This window comes from Vipera ursinii (genome assembly GCF_947247035.1).
Source record: "Vipera ursinii genome assembly, chromosome: 3".
Classification (NCBI taxonomy): Eukaryota; Metazoa; Chordata; class Lepidosauria; order Squamata; family Viperidae; genus Vipera; species Vipera ursinii.
In genome coordinates, this window is record NC_139516.1 from 42,744,460 (window position 1) to 42,771,832 (window position 27,373).

The following is a 27,373-nucleotide window of genomic DNA, read 5'->3' on the forward strand; positions in this document are numbered from 1 at the left end:
TGCAAACTGCATTGTCTCTCACTCCTCTGGAATGCATTCCGTCCCTCCTAGGAATCCGGACAATGTTCCATCACATAAAGTAAGACTTTATGTTCTAAAGGTTTTTCAGATTACTATCAACGCTGGCTTATATCACCTTTTAGGATTTAAAACAATCAAAACAACTGTGTCATATCCAACTTATAAATAGGATTAATTCAGATAATTAAGTCAATTAATTAATTAGAAATAATCAAGATTAGAATAGTGAATTCAAACTTTAGATTACTTATGGATTGGCCATTACATTGCACTACACAAAGCAGCACAGGAGGAAGCAGTTATATGATCTGAAGTAAAGACTCCCAGAAATTGACTCCTGGTCCATAGTCTTGGCAACAATATGGAAGTGGTTTCTCACTGCCTGCTCTAGGATTTTTTTTAATTTCTGTTTACCATAAATTGATTGCATTTTCTGGTGGTCTTCCATCCAAGAACTACACAGATTCAATTCTGCTTGATTTTTTCTGAAATCAAATCAGGTCAATTAGCTGCCACAATGCTTAATCACCACTTTCAAATCCCTAGAATCATTCCCAAATGTGCTAAAACTCATTCCCATTATTCTCCTTCCAGCATTTACAGTCCAATGTATCTGGAGTACCCCAAATTTAGGAAGGCCTTACTTAATTAAATACCTTTATCTAGCTGATTTTGCATTTTATATGCCAATAGCAATAACTGGATAGGACAGCATTAGTCAAGGCTAGTTTATCAACAAAACGTTTACTTTACTTATGAGACATTATCATGTATTTAAACTTACCATGGGTATTTTCATATTTTTATAATATTAGCTACTGAGAATTTTCAATATAAACAACAAATCTATCAAATTAGGTAGCTGATCCTTTAAAAAAAAGGTTAAATACCGGTAGTTTCTGGTTCTTTCATGATTTCCAATCTGTCCTGTGCTAGAAAATTCCAGAGCTCCTTGCTACCCAAACCCACTATTCTTCTATTTGCATGCTTATGCTATCATAGGATAACTTTCCACTCTTAGATGGCTATGGCAGCATTTATGCAAGCTTTCCAAATCAAACAGAGTAAGTCCTCTGGTGTCACTGTAAATCATTACTGCTGCCTGTAAATAATAAATAATAAAGATAAATAAATAGAGTCACTGTGGTGCCAAGGAAAGGAGATCTTGCAAGAGGCTATCTTTAGAATCACAGCTGTAGACATGTAGCAAGAAAGTGATTGAAATCCAAATTATCAAGTATAACTCTTTTTCATATGAGTTATTCTGCCACTAGAAATATTATGGACAGTGTGGAAATCAAGAATATCATTTTCCAATTAGATCTTTTCCTATTTCTCCTTCTGTCTTTCCTGGAAATCCATTTTTCCCATTCAGCTTTTCCCAGTTCATTACTGGCTTCTCATTCTGCTAGATCAGCAAAATCTTTCTTTCTCAGAATTTCTTTATGTATCTACTGTGGGATCACAGTGGAAAGGAAGACAATATCACTGAGTCAACAGCTCCCGGGGGTTTAACTTTAGCAAAGGAGACAGCCACAAGGCTAAGTCTGCCTCCATAATTCAGGGCTTTTCATATTATTCTAAGTATTTGTTCCTATGCCACTAAAATGAGGTCTATATCACACATATAGCTTAATTTCACTGAATTTAAATGATTTACTTCTGAATAAAAAGATGTTGATTGAGCTGTGAGAACTTTAGGGATCAGAGAATCTTTACCATGCATTTCTGCTGAGGAAGACTCATTACTGAGGGTGCCTGAAATGTTATTTCTATAGAATAGAAATAGCAAATATAGATTAAATGCTTTTGGCAAAGCAGTTAGAAATCTACATGCAGAAAGCCTTATACACAATCATTTCATGAATATCCAAAAACAGGCAAATTAGAAATATTAGTAAATGTAATATTCTTGATTCAGCCCAGAAGTCTTTTTTAAAAACCTGGTTGATGCATGCTGAAAATGAAGACATATTCATTAATAAAGGTTCCAGATGTTTACAATTATTAATGAGAATTTTGAATCCAATCTTGGGAGATTTGGAGGCAAGATGAATACAGGTTAACCTTTTGCTTTGGGTTTTTAACAGCGAACCACGTAGTTTAGATTATTAAAGTAACATATAAGTATCCAAAACAAATATATAAATTTCCTTCAATATTATCAGGATAAATAATGGTTGGAAACAATGTAAACAGTTTGTGAAACTATTTTCCACACATATGTGACTCATACTGAATATGTATTTCAAAATTGGTGGATTGTTAAGAAAAAGGAGGAAAAAATGATATGAAGCTGGGTAGATATATCAATATGAAATGCAGAAGTAATTCAAAGGAGCTAGACAAAAATTTCTGAACTAATCAAATGTTTGATAGTCATTTGAGGTTTATTATTCTGGATTATCAAAAAGGAATACCTGATCAGCAAAGCTATAAAGAAAGTGTCCAAAGGTAAACAAATGATATTTTATGGCTACGATATGGTACAATTTTCAAAAACAGAGAAATTACATGGTGCTTTATAAGAAAGATTTACCACTTATTAAAACCTAAATGTGAACAAAAAAAAATGTCATCACTGAACAGCACTTTTTTTCTCAGGTGAAAGGCACTATTTTTAAAAAATGACGGGACTAGGAAAAAGAACCAGGAGGCCATGTAAACAATCCATCTTGCATTGCTTCACAATTTATTCATTCATTCATTCATTCATTCATTCATATTCTATAGAAACCCATCTCAGTCAATGACTCTGGGTAATTTACAATTGAAAAAATATAGTAATTATTAAGACATTTTTTAAAAAAATAAAAACATCCAAAATTTTATACATAGTAGCTGAGATACTTAACAAGTTAGCAATACAAACAGAAAACAGAGTCTTTAATAATTACTTTTCTTCTTCCAAAAATATTGTTCTCCATAAAGGTCTCTGAAATTCTAAACAGCAAAACTTAAAATTCTTCCTTCACTGTATGAATAACAACTAGGAGAGGTAGAAAATGCTGGTGCTTCATCAGATAAAACCAAATACAAAGATAAAACAAAATTAAAATCATACCAAAATCCAAAATAGGAAGGTTAGCAAAAACCCACCAACCAAACTTCAAATCTGGAGAAATATATAAAGAGCATGAGAAGATATATGTGGGTAAATGAATTATTTTTTATTCCTATCATGCAGGGATTGAATTCATAGATTCAAAATAATTTTTTAAAACTGATTCCATATGCAAAGTTCTGCAGTACTTTAACTAGAACATCTTGAATGCTGTGTTTCCACAGGAAAACAGGAGGTAAAAGACAGGTATTAAAACTATATATTCACATTAAATTTAAGCTTCCGATAAATGTAAGCAATATTTTCAAGGAACTTGACTGGTATTAATACTTTTCATAGACTTAATGTTTGTGGAAAGTTAACAGCTTTTTGTCACTTTATATACTTTCTAGAGCAGGGTGTGTGGGGGGGTGGTCCTCAACCTTGGCAACTTTAAGACTTTAAGCCAGCTGGCTGAGGAATTCTGGGAGTTGAAGTCCACAAGTCTTAAAGTTGCCAAGGTTGAGGACTCCTGTTCTATAGGAAAAGTGTCTGGATCTGAAACATTATAGAAACAGAATGTGCTCATGTACTGTGGTAACCAGTAGCCAGCTGACTTAAAAAGAAAGGTATATCCAACATGTTATCATCCTGCCAGTTTCACTTCACTTAAAAGGAAGACAGTCCCCTCTACCATGATTTCTTAAATGCAGCACTTACGTGAGAGGTACCCTACATTGATAATGACTCATTAGAAGCGCTTTTTTAACATTATAATAAAATGTGCAGCCCCTTGCTATAAGTAAAACTAATGGTTTTACTGGAGAGGATTGAGCTAAAAATATACTGTAACTATCACTTTATTATTTTAATCTTTTTCTTACAAGGATATTCTAATTCTGGAATATCACAACTGCCCACTGTAGACTTTAATGGATAAAGCAAGGAACAACAAAATGAGAAGCAAGCCCAAGTAAGTTTTGACCGTTTTCTTAGTTTCTATTAGCAAAGCTGAGGGTTGTTGGGGTTTTTTTTAAGTGTTATCCCTCTCAAGTTCTTCATAATGTTCTGTGGAGTCAGAACTCATATATGAGAACCTCTACCTTAACACAAACAAGTCAGATTTTGATTGTACAGTGATATGCAAAAATATGAGGGTGGAAAAATAAAAATTTCTTTAATATTTCTCATATTTCATACAATTCCTCCGGAAATGGGCATATTCCTATCAGGGCACATTTCCCCAGTTGAGTTTTCCAAATCTCTTCAATTTCAGTTCCTTTATATAACATTAGTTAGACAGTAACAGCTGTGAGATTATGGGAGCTGAGGATAGCATATTGGGGACAATTGTATTGAGAAGATAATAAAATTTAAACATGACATTTCAGGGAAAATTACAGTTTTAGCTCCTGTCAACAGTTAGTTCCTTCTCAACCTTTATGGCATCAACAGAAAAATAGCAAATCCTGTTGCAACAATTTCCTGGTATCTGATTTGTTCAGTTCTTTTGTGTTGACACTGCCAAATTACTTCCTTTTGTCATAGGCAAATAATGACTGCATGAAAGCAGTGTATTTCTATATTCGCCTACATGGCCCCTTCATCCATCACCAGTAAAATGAAATTTAAACATAAAAGGTAAACTATCAAGTAGTTCCAAAGAGTAAAACTGTTCTTTAACTTGACCATTTTGAATAATCCAGAAGTGATAACTTACAGCTGTACTCAAGTTTGAATTAACTTTGACTCATTCAAAAGTTTACTTAAATTCATTCCTCAGGGCATTAAAACAAACAGTAACTAAGCAATTATGGAGAGAGATGCCAATGAAATATTAAGTTTAGGAGTAGCAACTGCAAAGATTTTACAAAATAGTTCTCCAAGGGAAAGTCAGAATGTTTGTGGTTGGCATACCATAATGAAATATAAAGCCCAAGTGAAGTCTCACCTTAGAACAACTATGAACATTAGAATAGCGATCATAGGTTGGCAAGCCACTATCTCTCAATTCTCCAGTCCAGTATTACGTGTATACATAGACCTCGCTCACTGCCTCATGCAGCAACTATCTGAAGTTGTGAGGGTGTTGAAAAAATAACTGTGACCAAGGTGCACATATATGACACTCTCTCTCTTCTTTCCTCCTTCCTTCCTTCCTTCCATCCTCCCTCCCTCCCTCCCTCCCTCCCTTCCTTCCTTCCTTCCACCATTGCAGTCAGTATGTGATGCCCTGTGTCTGATCTGGTTTCCTCCGACCCCCACGCCTTGCAGACTGGAGAGATTACCTATACAAACAGTTATTTAGTGACCAAGATGCCAGTCCCTATTGTGGTCACTAAACAAAGAACTTCCTGTAAGAAAAAAAAGCAACTGGCTTAGAATTATCTGTAAGCATGACTGAAACATATGCATGGAAATACCCTTGAAGACAATTCAATAATTTTATTATTAACATGCATGTACCCTTGTTGATAAATTTTAGAAATAAGTAACAATATAGGTGAAACTCTTTGAATATTCCAAACATAATAAAAATACTAATATTTTTATTTGCCCATAAAAATATATGAGTGTTAAAGATAAAATGTCTAGATTGTGTTTGGAAGGATGTAACAGAGATGTGAAACTCAAATACTCTGGCCACCTAATGAGAAGGAAGGACTCACTGGAGAAGAGCCTAATGCTGGGAAAGGTTGAGGGCAAAAGAATGGGACGACAGAGAATGAGGTGGATGGATGGAGTCACTGAAGCAGAAGGTGTGAACTTAAATGGACTCCAGAAGATGGTAGAGGACAGGAAGGCCTGGCGGAACATTGTCCATGGGGTCACGATGGGTCGGACACGACTTCGCAGCTAACAACAACAATAACAGAGACAGTTCCACTGCATTTCTGCTTCCACTAATTGGCACATTTGGCCAGAATAATTACAAATATATGATGTTTCATGTTAACACAGGCATTTGGTACAAACATTATGTACATTACGATGTTTATTTCTCCAGTGCAACTGTATGCATCATGGCATCACTGCACATGTGATATAATTTGCATTGTTTGTGCCATATTATGATGCATATGATGTCACATGCCCTCGAGAGATCCATTCATATCAATAATACTCCCTCAAAAAGCACTTCATTTTAACAATAAAGAAACATCCTGCAATTTTCCATTCACACCTAGTGTGTTATTCCTGGGTTACAAATGTCACTTTAATTGGCTTCAACTGATTAAAGAGCCAAAGCTGGATTCCACCCATGCCTGTAGCTTTGTGATCTGCTGTTGACAAGATGAAAGAACCTTGGACACCAGGACCCTTATCTAACCTCATTCTTGAATGCAGGATGGCCATGGTGATGAAGGGGCAGCATTCCCTTCAGCAGGTATCCTTATTCTTTGGATTATTTCACCCAAAGGAGTATTGGAAACATACAATTTAGAGAGTTGAGGCAACTGCCAAATTGATTAATGCTGTGCTGTCAAAGCAGTGGTTGAGCCTGCTCATTTACAGCTTAAGAAGGAAAATAAGCATTAGAGTGTGTCAGACATAATAACAGTGATAGATGTGCGTGTTCTCAAGCAAAAGGCAAGAATCTGCCATTCAGCTGGTTGAGAGTGTTTTTCACCCTCTCTTTATGGCTTCAACATTTATACTACAGACATACTGTGATGGAGGAACCTAGCAGTTCTGTCTTTATAGGAGAAATGGCCATGGATTTTTTTCAGTTGCTTTTAAAACAGATGTTTATAAAAAAAGAGAAGTAAGATTTAATTGCAACAGAAGGGAGACTTCTTGTTTTTTAGCGCTGCAATTAACAGAATAATCTATATAATATGTGGGAGCAAATTTATGGCTTAAATACAGACTGTTCTACTCTTCTGAAACAGGCATCCATCTTACCTAAGAACTTAAACTGCATTCCTAAAGCCATTTCAAAACAAGTGAGTTTTTCCAAAAGGGTTTCTAGAGTGCTGCTTAACAAAATTGAAAACCAAGTTAATGTAGTAAAGAATGCATTACAGATAAGTAGGTGCCTTAAGATGAGAGGAATACCTAGAAATCACAATCATTTTCAGTAAATACCATTCCACAGGTTTATCAACAGGGGTGTCTGCAAGGGTAAAAAAAATATCAAAATCATAGGTGCAGTGGAAGCCCTGCTGTGCATGCGCAAGCCGTTAAAATGAAGTGAAACTTTGACCACATAGTCACAGCCACCACCTTGATTTGACACACACAAACCTGCCAAATGGTCTTCTCCCAAACTGAGGATTTTATCTTTTTAAAAAGTTAATATGATCTTGTTTCTCAGTACTTGTTATTATATGAGACATAACATGAAGGATCCTCAATGAATTTTAACTCAATTTTGCATTGACATTTTGTGATTCAAGTTATGGCAAATGTTCTTGTTGGTAGATCCCGAAGAAGGCTCACAAAGACACATGCAGTAATAGTTAATAATCATTCAAACCAGCACCTTTCTCTCACTAGTATGTGATACAAATATCTCACACTTTTAAATTGAAAAAAAAATCAAAGATAATTGATGAAGAAACATGAAACAAAAGGCAGGCAGTGTAAAGCAGGTCCATATAATATACATATGTAAAATAGTATAAAATTATGCACACCTATGTAAAAATTGTGAGTACTTAAAAGTTTCTACTGGAAATTAGTAATGCTGCATAGGAATAATTCAAACCAATATCAGGAGATGACAATTATTTAGTAACCATTCATTTGGTAATACATAATCTTATTTTATACTCCTGCCTGTAAAATAGTTTTGGCTTGTACTTTACGGAAGGAAATATCATGGCTGTGATACCTTCTTCACAAACTCTTTAAAATATAGTAAATCTATGCAGAAAAAGACAGAATTTGAAATAAAATATTTTAATATTGATTATATTTGTATCTGAAACTCTTAGCTGCCTACCTATTGAGATCCTGGGCACAAAGGCAGCTGAGTGACTTTGGACAGTCACTCTGGCAAGGGCAAACCACTTCCAAGAAACCTTTGCCAAGAAAAGTGCAGGGACTTGTCCTGGCAGTTGCCAGGAATCAACACTGATTCAAAGGCACCAAAAAAAGGGGGGGGAGGGAAAGGTTCGTAATACTTCTATCTACATCAGGGGTGTCAAACTCAATTTCATTGAGGGCCGCATCAGCATTGCGGTTGCCCTCAGGGGGCCGGGTGGGTGTGGCCTGGGTGGGTGTGGTCTACTGGGTGGGCGTGGCTAGAGTCCGTATGGCCTACTGGGTGGGCATGGCCAGCTCTACATGGTTCGCATCAAGGGTGCCTATGAGGGCCTGGGCAGGAGTGGGACAGATCTGAGGGTCTCTGGCAGAAGGAGGGTCTCTGGGCCAGGGCCAAGGCAGTGGGGGCCGTTCCTTCACTGTTTCCAGGATGGCTTCGTGGGCCGCATGAAACCACTTCGCGGGCCGGATCTGGCCCCCCGGGCCTTGTGTTTGACATATCTGATCTACATGATATTTCTAGCTACTTCTTTAAGACATTATCAGTCATCCCTACTTCATTCTGTCAGGCCTCTGTTTACAAAAATAACAATCATTTGCCTTTTAATTTTATTGTGCAGCAGTAACTCCAAGATTTCACAAAACTGTTTAGCAAGCTAAGGTGGGAAGGGCAAGCTGGCCAAAAGGTCATTAGTTAGTTTCAGTACCGAATGAAGATTAAAATACCAACATAGTAAGAACCATTGGCAGACTTGTGTTATAAATGATTGACTATAGTTCTGGGAGCACCAAATCGCAGGTTCAGCCCACTTATCTTCCAGGCAATTCCCTTTCCTCTTTCACTTCCATCTATACAATATACCTGTTTAAACTCAACCCAAAATATATAAGAATTTCACAAATGAATGCAAACAAAAACAAATACAAATTGAACATGTTTTCACACAAATTACTTTGCTTTGAAATTAATCAGAATGCCAGTGTGTTTCTTCAAAAACACTTGAAATTCTTATATAGCACAAATGCAAAAGTGTTGCACATTGCCATTTTAACTTAAGGCAGGATTTTATACTCATTTTGTAAGAAATAACCCTCCAAATGTGTTTAACGATGTGTGCGTAAATATCCTCATTATCACACGCCATTCCAGCCAAGGCAGGATTTTTATGCTTTTTTTTCCTATTTCGAAGTGATAAATGGTTCTGGTGCTTAGAAACAATGCAACAGATGGTCCCAAACTTGTACCTTCCAGATGTGCTGGCCTTGCGCCTCGCAGGATTGCTGCCTTCAAGGTAGGAGTTACAGTCCTAGCACATCTGGAGAGCATCAGAGTGTCATTTTACTGTCCTTACATGAAACTGTCTTCAAAAGCATCTACCTTAGAGGAAGCGGCAGGCAATTCAAGAGCCCTTAAAATCGACTTCCATTGTCCAAATCCCGAAACACGTGATCCGTCCAGACCACATTCAGACGACAGGTTAAGCGTCTCCATTTTTTTTTCTTTACCCAGCCTCATTTTGCTTTGTTGTTCTTCTAAGACCCGCCTCTTTGGGGCACCGACGTCCAGCCCCTGGAGAACAATCCCCGGGCAAAAAAGCGCTTCCCACTGCGCTCTTCGCATTCCTTTCCAGACCGCAAAAAACTGTTGCTGGTGAATTGGCTTTCATTCCCCGCCCGCCCCCCCCCCCCGCGGTTGAAACCAGGGACTTTTCAGTCAACGGGACTTTTCCCTGAAGGGAAGGAGGCGGGGTGGAAGGAGAAAAACGAGGCCCGGCTGCGCCAGAAGGAGCCGCCAAGGCCTGGGGGTCCAAATCTCAAAGGAATTACGTTTCCTAATCGGGCACGCCAAACCCTCGATTCCGCACTGGTTTTCTCAAGGGGCCTGGCGGGATTTATCAGCCCTCGACAGCAGCTGCTATGCACGCAAAGCTTTCTCCTATTATTATTATTATTATTATTATTATTATTATTATTATTATTATTATTATTATTATTATTATTATTACTATTATTACTATTATTACTATTATTACTATTATTATTATTATTATTATTATTATTATTAATTATTATTAATTATTATTATTATTTTTCCTACGATCTGCCTCCCGCTCTCCTCCCCAACCCTCCACGGTAGGGCAATCTAGACTCGAGGCCGAACCAAACGAGATTCAAGCAGGTTTTTTTTTCCCTCTGTTAAGTAAAGGATCGGGGAGTCTTCGGCTACTAGGCAACTGCTGGTCACCAAATAAGTTAAGGCAGGGGTCTTCAAACTTGGCCCTTTTATGACTTGTGGACTTCAACTCCCAGAATTCCTCAGCCAGCAAAGCTGGCTGAGGAATTCTGGGAGTTGAAGTCCACAAGTCATAAAAGGGCCAAGTTTGAAGACCCCTGAGTTAAGGTGTCTTGGAGGTGACTTAATGCCAAGGCTGCAATGTTACGCGTGCCAGACCCCTGAAAGGACGCGAGTCTGCAGTTTGTACCTGGGGGATTTGTTTGTACACCGGGGATTCCTCCTTCCTGGGGAATTCCTATTCGAGCAAATACTGAAGTAGCCCAAATGGGGAAGTATCGGTTAGAAGGGACAGGAAACCCGATTACATCTCGAAGCAGTCCTTCACCTAAATAAAGGCAAGACAAAACTTTCCGCTGGCGACTAGAGTCAAGTGTGGAACTCCTCCTAAAAGCCCAAAGCACCGCCTCCGATCACACTCTTCGCCGAACGGGGGTTCAAACCACAACACCACGACGACCAACCTCCCCAACAGACGTCACGCACTAACACGGAACAACTTTTGTGGTTCTGAATCAACCGATCGAGAATATTCAAGTCCGGATAAAAGCTTTCCCCACACACACACACACACGGCGTGGCCGAGCAGCCTGAGAGTCGCGCATCAGAACCTTGTACGGTTTATTTCAGTTGAGTTAAAAAAAAAAGAAAGTTAAATGTACATAAAACTCCCGATTCTTGCCAAAATAACAGTATAACGCCGCCAAGGCGAAGAGCATCTACAAAGCAGCGGGCGCCGTGAATTTCAAATCTCTGACCGAACCTTACCTTCAAGGCGAATTTGTCGCCGGTTTTCCTGTTTAAGATTTCCAAAACTTTTCCATTAATCCCCAGCCCCAGGACTTGCGTGGTGACCCTGTAATCATCCGTGATGGCATTTTTCTTTATCGGGAGGAGAGACTTCAGGTGGAACTGGGGGAACTGTTGTTGTTGTTGTTGTTGGGCCAGCTGCTGCTGCTGCTGCGGAGGCTGGTGTGAGGGCGGAGGAGGAGGCGGCGGCGGCGGTGGCGGATTGGGGAAAAGTACTTGCGGGTTCTGATTCTGAGAGTTAGACAGCATCGTACTGTCCGAAGCGGACGCAACCAAACTGCGGTTTCCACCCTGCCCGCCTCGCCCTGCCTCTCCTCCCGCTTCCTCTCCTCCGTCCCTACAACTCGTAGGAAGTTTGCGCGAAACAGCCGGATCGAAACTCAATTTCTTCCCGCGTCGCTGCTTCTTTCAAGGCACGGTTTCTTCTGCCCTATTCCTCTCCTCCGGTCTGATCGTACACGCTTGTCTCTCGGCCTTCCCCTGGGTCTCTTCGGAACCAGCCGCCGCTCCTTCGGGTCTGTCCCGATCCCAGGGGCCGGCGCGCTGCCTCTTTGCGAGCGCGGAGACAGGAAAAGGAATCGCTACGATGTTTCACTCTCGTTACTTCCCCGGGTCGGCTTCCCTGCGCTGACGTCATAGCCTTGCGTTGATTGGCTGCGTCGTATTCGGGGGCGGGGCCTAGGGCGGGTGTTATGCCAGGCAGCCGTAGCTCATTCAAAGGTACGGAGTGCTGGGGAGGGGTGAGAGAGAGAGAGATTTGTTCTGTACCGACTCGAGAGGACTAAGGTATTTAAAACCCATTTCTTTTAGAGAATTTGTTCCAGTGCTATTCTTATTTGTCAGCTTCTCCTACCTAGACATTAGGTTGGCTATAGCAGCGTTTCCCAACCTTAGGAACTTGAAGATGCGTGGACTTCAACTCCCAGAATTCCCCAGCCAGCTATGCTGGCTGGGGAATTCTGGGAGTTGAAGTCCACGCATCTTCAAGTTCCTAAGGTTGGGAAACGCTGGGCTATAGAATGCTGGTCTAGCTAAAAAAAAAAAAAAGCTGAATCACAGCAAAGGTTTATGGGAAAAAATGGATTATTTCATTAACCACTGTGAGACGAGAAGTATTTAAAGTAACTGAAACTTCGCCCTCATTTCTTATTCGTGGCCGAGAACCCTGAAAGTTTGAAGATTTGATATACTGTTGGCTTTGACTGATTATTAGTTTTACAGTCACATAAAAGGCAACACAATAAATACAAAGTAGAAATCCTGACCGATAGGTTTCAAATACCCAGTAGGATTCTGTTTCTAAACACTATGAAGGTAGACATAGCCCAAATCTTTAGAAAGAAAAAGATGATTTTCGGGGTCTCCTCTATATTTTGTGGCACTTGAATATCCCTGGATTTACCTTTTTGGTGCAAGTTCATAAATGAACTTTTTTAGAGAAATGCGTATGCAGCATATGAGACCTTGATCTCTAAAGTGTCCTTGTTTTTAACTTATCAATGTTTGGCTTATTCAGTAAAAGTTCTTTATTCCTACTGTAGGAATAAATTAATAAAACTTAAACATAATGTAACCCCCCCTTTTTTTTAGGAATCAGCATTCCATAGAAAAAAGCATGAACATTTCACCATGTGCATACAGGCCAGTGTAGGATCAGTGCAAGATGGACAGGTTACAGAAAAATGGGAAAGATGATTGCTATCGAAGAATAAAGCCACTGATTTCAGTGATCAGAGCTTTCTGTACTAGAAATAATAATAATAATAATAATAATAATAATAATAATAATAATAATAATAATAATAATAATAATGTCTTGTAAAATGCTTGAAGCCAGAGAATATCACACTTTCAAGTACAAAGAGCATATATAAATTTGCAAGAAAAAAAATAAGAAGAAAAAAATTCAGTAGGCAATATTATGAAAACTCCAGATTGAAATAAGCCAATAATTATACTTTTCCAGTTCTATTAACAATTTATATTGTTATTAACATCCTGCAACATCATAAATCTTCTTTGTGGTTTAACAGAGCTAAGTAATTAATTTTGCATCAGGTATTTATGCAACAATTCTTAGGGTCACTATTCTTCTATCAGTATCAATTGCTTGTGTAGAGATTGGTCAATACTGAGCCAAAAATTCATAAACTCTAAGTGCATATTTAATATTGTTTTTTACTAGCTTTTCTCATGAAAATTTACAAATGCTACTTTTATATTTTAAAAGAAGGTGCCTGTCCTATTGAATCTTGTTCCAGCATTAATATCTGGACTCTTCTGAAAAAAACTCCTATTACCAAGAACTTGTTTTCCTGGCCCATAGAAGACGGCCTTCTCCTGCCTAGGATGGAAGATGTGGAACTCTTACAAGTTGCATTTGGCCTTCACTTGCTTTGCCTCTAGAAAAGCAGGTAACATTTTGTATGTGGTCAGGCTTTGAATTGCTATTTGATATATAAAATAGTTTTTATTCACGTTTTTGAATTTTGCTTTTTGTATTTCACATTTTGTTGTACTCAAACTGAGAATTTGCATTTACGTAAATAAGCATAGGGTTTTTTAAATAAGTTGTTGAGATTTTGATTTCCTACACATATTGTAATTAATTTAATTTGCACCTATAAAGGGAAGAGATGGCTGAATCAAAACAAATTATGGCTATCTTTACAATATGAGGCACAGTATGGACAAAAACATACTGATATTTGGGGCAGAAAATGCCAACTGTGAGTAACTGCGGTCCTTCTGTTCCCACAAAGAAAACAGAAGATAATTATTCGAGCCAACGACAAGCCAACCTTTCACATTTCTAAAATGTCATTTTCAGTTTTGATTTTATCTATAGTAAACGGTGGACTAAAAACTGTTTCTCAGTGGTACAGGTAGCTAGCTGTCCATTTAGCACAGCCACTACTAACAGTGCTCTGCAACATTGTGATTGCTATTAGGCATGCAGAAGAACATATTACAGTACTAGTCATGATCTCTTATGCTGCACAGAAATACAGAATCAGGAAAATATTCTCTGAGATGTACTAATGGATACCTTTCAATAATGATAATAATAATGATGATGATGATGATGATGATGATGATGAAGTTGGAAGGGACTTTGGAGGTCTTCTAGTCCAACCCCCAGCTCAGGCAGGAAACCCTATACCATTTCAGAGAAATGGCTCTCCAGTCTCTTCTTTAAAACTGCCAGTGTTGGAGCATGCAGAGCTTCTGGAGGCAGGTTGTTCCACTGATTAATTGTTCTGTCAGGAAATTTCTCCTTAGTTCTAGGTTGCTTCTCTCTTAGTTTCCATCCATTGCTTCTTGTCCTGCCTTCAGGTGCTTTGGAGAATAGCTTGACTCCCTCTTCTTTGTGCCAACTCCTGAGATATTGGAACACTGCTATCATGTCATCCCTCGTCCTTCTCTTCATTAGACTAGACATACCCAATTCCAGCAACCGTTCCTTATATGTTTTAGCCTCCAGTCCCCTGATCATCTTTGTTGTTCTTCTCTGTACACTTTCTAGAGTCTCAACATATTTTTTACATCGTGGTGACCAAAACTGGATGCAGTATTCCAAGTGTGGCCTTACCAAGGCATTGTAAAGTGATATTAACACTTCACATGATCTTGATTCTATCCCTCTCTTAATGCAGCCTAGCACTGTGTTGGCTTTTTTAGCAGCTGCAGCACTCTGCTGGCTCATATTTAAGTGATTTTCCACTAGGACTCCAAGCCACATCAACCTGGCATGTGCCCTCAACAGATCCAACCACAAATATTATATGCTAACATACATACATACATCTTCTGTTAACAAATAAAAACAACTGCTGATGTTTAAGCCCTTGAAATTCTTCTTTCAATATCAAATATTTTAACTCAACTAATCTAAAAGTGTCAGATCCACTCTGAACTGAATACTGAATGTAGCAAATTGATGGTTGCTTCAGGGAAGCAGAAAAAGCTAAATGGATAATGCATAAATAAATGAAATTCCAGTGATTTTTAAAAAATGTTTATATGTAAATCTGTGTTAGGTAAAAATAATAACCTGCATGTTAGTTGCTATTTGCCAACCCTATAAGGTCAATTGCTTCTAATCACTCATATCTGTGTTTCTTTCAGTCCCCCAAAATATTCTTTTGTTTGTTTATAGCATCTTTAGCATCCTCATCCCAAAAGTGATATCCAAATGAAAAAGGATCCCTAACCAAGATAGAATGCCAAAAAAAGAATATCTGGAAACAGGAAAGAAAATAATCTATTTACTAGCTAGCAAGTCTGAAACCCAATTCAAGGAATGCTAAAGTGAAAAAATCCATATCTTTAAGCCTGAAGGATAGACACAAATCTCTTTTCTCCTACTGATAGAATGGCTGTTGACATTTGATAGAATGGAGAACATGGTTTATCTGAAATGCTCACTGTGTCCCAATTTCCACTGTTGCAGCATGCTTCTATTTCTTAGATTGGCTTTTAGTGAACAAAAACAAACAAAAGAAAAGAAAAAAAAGCCTTCCAGATAAATACATACTTAGAAACACAGAAGTGAAAAAAAGAAGACAAATGCAGTATTAAAAGGAAATTGGGGTTATATGTATACCAGAGCATGTGAAATCTTAAGGAGAAACTGATGGTTTATATTGGTGTCAGCTGTTAACAACTACTCAGATTTTCTTAATTCATAGGAAGTATTAATACTGCTTTATATACTGCTTTGGTAAAACTACACTTGGGATACTGTGTCCAGTATTTTTTTTTCTTGCTCCTTTTATATGCACTGCATCAAGTTGTTTACTTTAAAAGAAAGTAGAAATTGTTATTCATGTCCATATTTAATATTTTTCCCATAAAGACATTTGTACAAATGAAGAAAATATATTAAAAATCTATGAAATGGTGGCCAAATGGGAATAAAGCTATCCTTAATTGTAAAATATTTTTCTTCTGATCTTCTTGCATCCAAAGTATCCTATGTTTTCAGTTCCCCCACCCCACCCCAGTAGATTTTGTATCTTTTTCTCCTGTAAATGTAGAAAGGCAGATCTGGATTCTGTTGCTCATTTTTACCAGGCACTGTATAGGTGTTACACAATTTTACCCACTGGCTGGGTTGGTATAATACAAAAACTATTATTTTAGCCAACATCATTTTAGCTTATCATGTGATACAAACATAGAGTATAACATTTATCAAATGGAGTAAACTATATAAATGTCGTTTTACTGCTCAGTCATAAATCATGTGGATGTTCAAAATAAGATTAGGGATCATGGCAGTCCAAGACTACAGAGCATACAGCTAAATAAGTTAACTGATTTTTTTTTCATTTTGGAAAAAAAAATTGTAAGGTTGAAGTGATAAACTTGAAAGCTGGCGTCTGTAATTTGAAGGCACTGAAGCTGAAGGGCTAAATAGGGGGGAAAAGAAAGGTCTTTGTATCTCTGACCTTTCCATGAGAAGCTGATTAATCGTAGGTACCAACATCACCTAAGTATACTGGCAGATAGAAAGTACCACAAAGCTAGCTTTAGGAAGACAAAATCATTTCCCTGGGAGAGATTTAAAGCTTTTTCTTGTGTTATCCAATCACCACAGTGGCTATATAAAAATATAACAGCATGGAAAAAGAAGCATGTATGTAATAGGGTGACTAGAAGACACCATAAATCTTTAATAAGGTTCTGCCAAAGTGGGCATTGCTGTGAACAGGCAAGGAATCTAATAAAATGGCAAGCTAGTAAGTATCTCAGGAAAGAAACAGCCTGGGTGTTTGGTAGCAGCTTGGCCATTAATCTAGAGCAGTGTTTTTCAACGTTGGCCACTTTGAGATGTGAGGACTTCAGTTTCCAGAATTCCCTAGCCAGCCATGCTAGGCAAGAAACGCTGATCTAGAGCAGAGGTCCCCGACCTTTTGGGCACCAGGGACCAGTGCCACAGAGAAAAGTTTTCCTGTGGATCAGAGAGGGTGTGATTTTGAATACTGCCTGCATCCTGAGGATGGAGCTTTGGTTGTTTGTGTGGCCCTGATTGCTGGCATGCTGCGGACCTGTGCCAGTCCACGGACTGGGAATTGGGGACCCCTGATCTAGAGAGAAGCTGTTAGGGCAGAATAAGATCCATATGGATAGTCAACAGATTTTTTTTTCCAGCAAAGCTGCATCCACTATTTTTAGTACCTTCTTCTGTAGAATGCTGGAATCTGTTCAGGTTGGAAATAAGGACCTGTATTGATGCTAAACCATGTACATAGATTTTGTAGCCACGATATACATCATTTGCCAACACTGTTTCTTTTGGGTTTTTTCCTTTGAATAATTCATTGAAATAGTTGATATTTCTCACTATATCACATGTCTTCAATAAATAATCCAATTAATTTTCCTGATGATATTCACAATCTCTATATCCACTCTTTGGAAGCTTAGTAAGTTACTCATAATTGGCTAAAAAGTGGCAGGTGCATAGTGAATATTCACTTTCTACTCTTCTGTTGCAGTTCAAGGCCATTTTCTCCCAATGAGATTCCAGTTGCTAGTTGACATTTAGAGAGGGGAAAAAGCAGCCAAAGCAGTTTATGCAGTAGTAGCACAAGAGAGAGAGAAAAGGTAAGGAAAAAAACCTTTCCTTGTCCTGCTTTTCTGCTACAGATTATTCCTTCCAAAATTCCATTGACTTAAAGAAACAGATGAGTATATATGTACGCTGTAATACTACCCACAAGCTTTTGTTATCATTATTGTTGTTATTACAGCTGCACCCACTTCCAAAAAAATGATGTCAAAGCTTTGGATCTTACACAAGCACAGCTCCTCTCTGTTATTCTTGAAAACAACCTGACCTTTTTCAAGCTTTCATATGAGCCTAGATAAAGAGCACTAAGGAGTCCACTTGTTAAAGTTAATAGAATTCTTAAAGCAGCAGTATTTTTTCAAGATTTATTTATTTATTTGTTTTGATTTATATACCACACTTTTCCCTAGGGACTCAGGGCGGTTTACAGGGCAGATTAAAACAGTGCAATGTACAAATTAAAATAAAATAAAATTAATAGCCCCAAAAGAGTTTAAAATTTAAAATTTTAAACCTTAAAACCCCTCAGTCCAGGCCGGCTAACTCAAATAGCCAAATTTTTAGGTCCCGGCGAAACGAGCGAAGGTCGGGGGTGATCCGGAGTTCCACAGGCAGTTGATTCCATAGGGCAGGCATGCCCACCAAGAACGCTCTCCCCCTGGGGATCGCCCGCCGGCACTCCCTGACTGGTGGGACCCTGAGGAGGCCCTCCCTGTGGGAGCGCACAGGACGATGGGAAGCTGATGCTGGCAGCAGGTGCTCCCTAAGATAATCCGGACCCATGCCATTTAGGGCTTTATAGGTCATCACCAGCACCTTGACTCTCACCCGGAGGGCAACTGGAAGCCAATGCAGCTCGTGGAGAAGAGGCATTACATGGGAGTATCAGGAGACCCCCCATCACAACTTGTGCGGCTACATTCTGCACCAGCTGAAGCCTCCGAGTGGTCCTCAAGGGCAGCCCCATGTAGAGAGCATTGCAGTAGTCAAAGATTGCACAATAGACTGAAAAAATGGTGCTGCTTTCATAAATAGCAGAGGGATTCTCCTCATTCCAGGTCTAGACTCTAGAGTATTGGTTTGAAATCAGTTCCAAAGACTACACAGTACAAATTGTAAGATGCTACTATTGTATCTGCATAAGATTATTCCTTCAAAGCTCAGAGCAGAAGAAAGAACAGTTTTCATGATAAACACTTCAATAAAACAATGAAAATGAATGTAATAAATATGATGATGATAAAAGTGAAGCATTACAATAAAATTAATTTCAAAAGACAGTATAGTATTGGGGTAGTTATTTGCAAACATCCAAGTTATGTGACATATTATATCCTGTTAACTTTGTATGTCATTTGATTACCAGTAATTCAATGCTAGAATTCACACATTGTATAAGGCTGTCATGTGATTTGGTTTGTTTTGATGTATTTTGCATTAATTCACTTCTAATGGTTTCTAGAAGCTTGGCTTAAGGATTGAAGAATATATAAGTCTATGAATCATTCCATAAATTATGGTTAAATCAAAGTGTATGATGTATAGATTCAGTCCCAAAGTTTCTCTATCACCCATCAGATGTGTGAAAGGCACAAATGCAATGCAGTGCTGATAACACAAGTTTCTGGGAAAGATGCTTTTAATCAGGCAAGTTGGTGAGAGAGTTACTTTATGTTGTCTTCTGTCCCAAGAATTCTAAGCATCTATATGTGTAAGAAGAAGGAAGAGAAACCAAGACATTGCTTAATCACAATTGGCTCCATTTACTATCTCAATCAAAACCCAGAAATCATTGTTTAGTACTAGATTCATGGTGCCACCCACTCATATGGGGACTCCTGAAGGAGAGTGGTAAGTTTTGCAAGCCCAGAAAGGCTGCCCAATCTACCACAAAGATATTAGCATTCCTATTCCATTTAGAGAGGCACATTAGCTTAAACAAAATAGTCCAGACATTTTAACTTCACTAACTGCTGGATTATTCTAAGCTTAGTTGGCCCTCAATTCTTTCCTAAGTATCAAAGGGGTTTGTTGTGTATCTTACTTCCTATGATAATAATAAAATGATATACATAATTATAGCGATATCTTCCTTATTCTTCACTCTTTTTTCACACTACATCATACTCCCTACCTTTCTAAGAATGATGATTGGGTTACAATTATTCTAAAGAGAAAAAAAAATTTTTTATCATGTTTCTCAATATAGTCGCTTTCTGCCTAAACCTAAAGGGTACTTCCACTTCAGTATTTTACAAGACCTAGCATTGGCTAGGTATCTGATGAATCTTACACTTTTCCCTGTTTTAGGGAGCTGAGTCAATGTAGTTTTGACTGTGTTTAGTTTACCGGAAGCTGCTGCAAAGCTAGCATTGTCCTCTGATTGGCTGTAGTTTTACATATTCAGTAAGCAGTCTGTTTTTCCCATTAGCAGAAGTTCTTGTCTCACCCTGAGTGCCTGCCGTACTCTCCATGCTTCATAGATCCTGGGTCTTGTCCCTGGAGTTTGTCCTTTCTTATATGTTTAAAACTGACCTCCTCTCTCATCCAGCTGCCATAGCAACATGCAATTATGGTCACTGTTATGAGAAGAAGCACCTGATGACAAAATTACTAACATGCTAATGGCATTTTGGAGTCACAGCTCTTTGGGGCTTTTAAATGCAAGTTGGCAACCCTTAGGGAGTATGTCAGTGTGCTTTGCTTTTCGTATTTTACTGTTTAATAATCAACCTTTCATTTCAAAGCTTGCTTTTATAAAAAGTTTTTGCCGCCCATAAGATTCACAAACACATGTTCTAAAAACATGGATACTGGTGATATTAACAATGTATTGCATTTCTTTTTGAATGGAGGGTAATGAGTGGGTTTTTGCTACTCCAATAGGTAATGTAAATTTAGGATTACTGTACATTCTTTAGACTGTACTAGTTAACTGCATTGACTTACAGAATTCCATGCTTGTTATCTGTATTTCGAGACTGCTTAAGTGATGATGGTATTAACAATGAGCCAGATTCACACTGCTATCTGATAAATGCAGAGAGGGGCATGGAAATGCCATATTTTGGTGACAAGAACTATGATAGTTGGTACTACCTTTATTATTTTCTTATAATGATAAGGCTTGGATGTAAATGTGACTTTCCCACTCTTGTCCAAAGCAAGATTTGCAAGGAAATGTCTACTACATAAAAAAGAAGTGATTCTGATTTCAGTTAATAAGCTTGAATCTACTTTAGCCCTTTGTTTCAGATGTCTCTAATGTCAAAAGTGAACATATTGTTGAGTTAATAACTGTACTGAGCAAAGCAGCCTGTTCTCTGTCAAGTGTCTATCTGTAATCAATGCCCAGGAAGAGAAGAAACATGAACAACAGAGCAAGCAGGGTGAGTGTCAAAGAAAGGCCAAGAGGTGAGAATGAATTCTGCAAGGAACAAAGCACATCCCAAAGGCAGCAAATTAGCCTGCTCAGCCATGTGTAACTGTGAATTTTTTTAAAAAAAGAGCCTCAGAACTGAACTTCAGAGATAAAAGACAATTAATCAGACCCCATTTATCTTTTAGCAACCTGACATCTGCTAGGGATCGTTTGAAAAACTGTGGATTCCAGCCTTAAGAGAATTGGAAGGTGAGTTTTGTTTTTATAAGGTCAACATGGAATATAGAATAAATCCGAATTCATAAAGACCATCGAAGAAAATTAAAAAATAATGAAAATCTACATATTAGAGCAGTGTTCTTCACAAAGCTGGCTGGGGAATTCTGGGAGTTGGAATTTGAGAAACACTGTATTGGAGTAACGGCCCCAGAATATGCAATGTAATGTTTACAGTATATGGTAATACACATGTTTATTACCAAGCCCAGATGCCTGATTCCATTATTTCAGAGAAACAAACCCTCCAGTGAGCAATAAGTCTTGGGGATCTCTGTGGTGCCTCCATGGCTTATTCTGCCCTGCATAACAAAGGGAGAGAAGCAACTGCATGTTTTTATTCCACACCCCAGAGATAGAATGAAGTAGGAAGACATTGGGGATGGGGGGGGCGTGTTAATTACTCCTGTTTCCTTTTCACATATGCTGCAACCATCATATATGGTGTCCACACTACAGAAGCAGAGGTCACTGCTATCCTTAACCATGTAATGTCTTATGTCTTTTATACTTTTTTTTTTCCAAATTGCAACTTTGTGCCATTTGCTTTTCTTCTTGGACTAATTATATTGCCTCTGGAAAATATTTATTTTTCAAATCAGTAGCAGAATATTTATTTTAACTTTACACTATATGAAATATCATTTGAGCTGCTAACATCATTAAGGGAATACAACAGCATTGAGATGTGCACAATGTTCTGTGTACAGACTGGTCCATGCACAAAAAACGCTGATTTGGTGCATGATTCATGAACTTAAATCTGTGTTTAGGATGCTTTTTCCCATAAGTAAACAGGAGTAAACAGGACTTTTTTTGGGGGGAGGGTACAGATTAAAATGTAATAATTCCAGTCAAAAATTATTTGGAAAGGTAGGGGAAAAGCCAAGAATATTAGTCATGATAGGGTAAACAAAGGCTTATTCCATGTTAGATATAGGAGGGAGGGGCTGACATGCACCACTCAGGCCATATTTGGGATGCACCTTGACTTTCTTTAATGCCAAATGTACAACAACCAAAACATTCTAGGTTTTGTTTCTGCTAATCTACAGTGATCCAAAATAGTTTGATTGAATTTCTAATACCTAATGATCTTGTTCCAACTGTGAAACATGATATGTATGTATGTGTATATGTGTGTGTGCACACATACAAATATGCATGCATGCAGGGAAATTGTGTGTGTGTGTTTGTGTATACACACACAAACAAACACACACACATACACCATTTCCTGCCCATCTTTGACAACACTCAAGTGTCATTAGAAATTCTTTACATGAGATTTGCTCCCAGTGCAATGTAGTAGTTAAGAGAGAAGTTCACGATCTTAAAACAAAATAAATTATTGTATGGAAAGAAATTTCATGTTGTCTTAAGTTAGCCAGTATAAATACTTCATGGCCAGTGAGTCACACACATGTCAAAGATATCAGATAAAGAAGTTACATCTCAACAGCAGTGGCATCCATCAAATACCAAAGTGATTCTCAGTTGTCAGAAAGCATTACATATACCTTACAAAACTTTTCCAGGAATTCAGTATCTTCTGTCTTGAAGGTTATGAAATCTGGAGAATAGGAAGAGTTTGCAAGAATGTATTAGTATGGCTACCCTATTTGGGATGCAGAAATTAATAATAATAATAATAATAATAATAATAATAATAATAAGAAGAAGAAGAAGAAGAAGAAGAAGAAGAAGAAGAAGAAGAAGAAGAAGAAGAAGAAGAAGAAGAAGAAGAAGAAGAAGAAGAAGAAGAAGAAGTTGGAAGGGACCTTGGAGGTCATCTAGTCCAACCCCCTGCTCAGGCAGGAAACCCTATACCATTTCTAGCAAATAGCTGTCCAGTCTCTTCTTAAAAACTTCCAGTGTTGGAGCATTCACCACTTCTGGAGGCAGGTTGTTCCACTGGTTAATTGTTCTAACTGTCTGGAAGTTTCTCCTTACTTCTAGGTTGCTTCTCTCCTTGACTAAAAACCAATGGCTTCAAGAAAATACAGAAAGCTAACCTTTTGCTGCCATGAATGGTCATCCAGATTTTTATAGCCAAGATATCAATGCTGACATTTAGTAGATAGGTAGATTTTCTCTCCTTCACAGTCCAGAAAGAACAGCCTTAATTTCTCTTACCAAGAACTTTTCCCTACTTGTTCCTACTTAACGTATAAACTTGTCCTGTTCTTTTAATTTTGTTGAAATTCCATGACATTGCCCATAAGCATCTTTAGCTGCTCCAGTTTTAAAGCAATATTTTACCATTTAAGCTGACAGCAACCCACTTCAATGTATAACAGTCACTGTTGGCCACTTCAGACTGGTATGAACATATTCTGCCTCTGCCTGCTGTTGTTCCTCCCTCCCCGCATTTTTTTGGCCCTCACAGTACCAGGCAGCTTTATGTAGCCCACCAAAAAGTTGATTAGAGCTGGAGGGACAATACAGATATCTGGCTATGACTGAGAGAGCATAATAAGTTATGACAATAACCTCAAGGAAGTGGAGCAAAAGCCAAGGCAACAATGCAATAAGAGCAATCTGAGTCCAAAGCAGGAATGGAATTTGAGACTTGACCCTCCCTAGTTCTTTTTGGGATAAAGGAGGGTGGAGGTACATTCAGAGTTGCAAGATTCTATTATTATAACCCTATTTTAAAAGTAGTTTTCTGTTCGTGACTTTGGTATTCAAGTCTGGTCTGCCTAGAAAGACTGACAGAAAACCAGCTTTCCCCTTCTGTTATACTGCTCCCCCAGCCTCTCCATCAACTGATTAACAAGTTGTGTTTGTCAGCAGCTTCTTTGAACTTTCCAAACTACAAAGTCATGAAGCAGCACTAAACCCACTGTCAAAAGAAACTTTCTAAACAGCAAGTCGTGGCAGGGGAAACTGTGCTTTGAAGCAATGGCTGCTATATCTGGCTGGAAAAATATGGGTAGACACTAAATGGCAGCAAAGAAGTCTGGGGTTTTAGCCCAGCAACTTCTGTTTCTTCTTGGTGAAAATGAAACAAAAGCAGCTTATCTGTGTATGTTGGAGACAGGAAGCTGCCAAGGAGGAGAGAGCACTTCAAGAGGAACTGCAAACATTTTGTGAATGACTGTGTGTGCATGCTTTAGTGCAAAATCAGGAAAGAAACATTGCAGTGCCTTATTTAACAATAAAGAAGTAGATCCATGTTTTCTCTCCTTCTCTTGTGGCTGAAAAGGCCCAACTGGAGAAGGAAGCTTGCTTTATTCCTTGGCCAAGCCACTAGTAGTAAAAAGAAAAGTGAAAAGGCTGGAAAGCTTTTCCAAAATTTATTTCTATAAATGCGGGAAAGAGTCAGTTTGGTATAATGGTTAAAGCATACAGCTAGAAACTGAAAGACCTGGTTTTTAGGTCCCTCCATAGCAGGGGTGTCAAACTCAATTTCATTGAGGGCCGCATCAGCATTGCGGTTGCCCTCAAGGGGCCGGGTGGGTATGGCCAGGGTGGGCGTGGCCTACTGGGTGGGCATGGCTAGAGTGCATATGGCCTACTGGGTGGGTGTGGCCAGCTCTACATCGTTTGCATCAAAGGTGTTTATGGGGGTCTGGGCAGGAGTGGGACAGATCTGAGGGTCTCTGGCAGAAGGAGGGTCTCTGGGCCAGGGCCAAGGCAGCGGGGGCCGTTCCCTCACTGTTTCCAGGATGGCTTCGTGGGCCACATGAAACCACTTTGCGGGCCGGATCCGGCCCCCGGGCCTTGTGTTTGACATGTCTGCTCCATAGTCTCAAAGCCAACTGGGGGACCTTGGGCCACAAGGCTGAGATCACAGTTCAAATAGATCACATCTAGAAGCAATTCCAGCTGTTAGATTTTATGAATAAACATTTCATTCAAAATTGAATTCAACTTCAAAAGTTTTGTGATGATAACACTGCAGATATGATACGTGCCTTATTTTTATTTCAAAGCCATTTCCCCAATGTACCATAAAATCAGTACTCCGGGCATAATTGGACCACTCCCATTCCCCCAAAGCTATGTGGAGAAATCATAATGACATTAAGAGTCAGTGTGATGTTGTGGTTAAGATGTTGGGCTGACACTTAGAAGACCCAAGGACAAGTCCATTCTTAGCCAAAAATTCACTGGATGAAGTGAGCCCGGTCGTGCTCTGTCAGCCCAATTTATCAATTTATTTGCTGTTGGATGGAAATAGGAGTAATGGCTACCACACTGAGCTCCTAAACAAAGGCAGGATAGAAATCTAACAAGTACCTAAATATAAATCACACATTGAATTTTGTCTATTTTTTGTATGATAATGATAAGCATAAGTCAGATATCTTCCATATATGGGGTCTTAATGCTAAAAAGTCTTCAGCCACTAGAAAGATTGTTGAGAATTCTGTGAGCTGATGCCAATTCATCCCTTAAAACATGGCTATATGAGCAGGCTTGAGGATCTCAGGGAAATGGAAAACTGATGAGATATCTGCACTGTACATAATTTCAAGATGTTCTTTCCTGGTCTTTTAATTAATAAAAAAATAAACTCTTTTATATGAGTTCTTACGCAGATGGCATGGCTATTTGTGGTACTACAAAGCTAAGGTTAACACAGATTTTAAAAATCATTTTATTACTTAGTCTTACGTCATACCAAGAATATGGAATAGAGAAAAACTCACATTGCACATCAAGATTATTATACACATAAGGATAGAAAGATTTGTCATCTGCAATGGAGAAATGGATGGTGAAGTTGATGGAACGTACTGAGATGGCTGAATTGACATGTTTGCTCAGAGAAAAGAATAAATTTAATGTTGACTGGAGCCCCCCTAATGTATGATTTATAGCCTTGATGACTAGAAAAAATAGATTATAAAAACAAAAGTCATGCTGTAACCATAGAGTAAAAAGCTAGTTTATATCTATATTTGTAACTGCTGTAAAGAACATCGAAGCTACTTCTTTATATTTTCAATCTTTTTTTGCACTTTTCTCTTTGTCTTTTTTTCTTTTTTCTTTATTCCACATATTAGTTTCTGCTACTCTTTTTATGTTTACAATTTTAATAAAGCTGTATTTAAATATATAAATATAGTTACCCAAATTAGAAAAGACTGGTATTATATAACTTTCAAAGCAGGTCACAGATCCAACGAGGATTGAGTCAAGTCTCCTGCTGACCATATGCTGCTGTTCCTCGGATTATAAATTCCACATTATCCCAGTTCTAGTTGTGAGTATTTAACTGATCGAGAAATCCCTTGTTCAAGCCGTGAGTGTTGTTGCCGATGGCTGCATTCCACTGTGTTAGATTTCCTTGTCAGTTGTTTGTGATAATGAGGAGATATAGGCCTCACCCCACTTCCAAGTTCCTGATATGTTGATGTCATGATTGAACTTCATGACTGGATCCAAAGACATACAGCTATATGACAGCAGAAGTCTTTTATAAAGCAAGGTTTTTCATATTGACAAGCACAGAAATGCCAACAATGTAGATTGCTTATTTTTTTTATAGAAGAAGTGATTTTTATTTCAACATAAACTTGGTTTGCGTTCTTTACTGGTTGACAAGTGTACACTCCGTATGCAACTCTTGACAGGGAAGGACAACTACTTACTTGCTGCCTGTTCTCTGTAAGAGTGTTATAAATTTGCAATCAAATACACATACTTGTCACTACCGTTCCCTTGTATGTTTACAGATCTAGAAATTTTCTGAATAGCCCATTTAACTCTTGCTGCTTTCTAATTGAGGAATGAGAAGCATTAGGCAACAAAAAAAGGCAATTTTCTGGAAATAACCAAAATACTCGTCCCATTCACAGAGAATTGAGTGAACAATCTCACTAGGGGGCACCAAACAGTAAAGAAAAAGCAGCAGATCTTAATCAGAATTGATAAAGAACTGGATTATGTTTTTTCACAAGACAGTGTTTACCTCTCCATATATTTGCAACAGAGACTGCAGCTAATCCGTTACTGTAAAGTTTGCTGGGA

The 27,373-nt window shown here is 38.3% G+C and overlaps 1 protein-coding gene across 1 annotated transcript in view; it reads right to left on the reverse strand.

Annotated features, from left to right (window-relative positions):
* MAPKAPK2 (MAPK activated protein kinase 2) overlaps positions 1-11,762 on the reverse strand; it is a 68,945-nt gene extending 57,183 nt beyond the window's left edge. The window contains exon 1 of the mRNA XM_083358444.1: positions 11,115-11,762. Within this exon, the coding sequence (XP_083214570.1) occupies positions 11,115-11,405 (291 nt within the window). The 5' untranslated portion in view covers positions 11,406-11,762. The remainder of the gene's footprint in view (positions 1-11,114) is intronic.
* Positions 11,763-27,373: the final 15,611 nt, after the last annotated feature.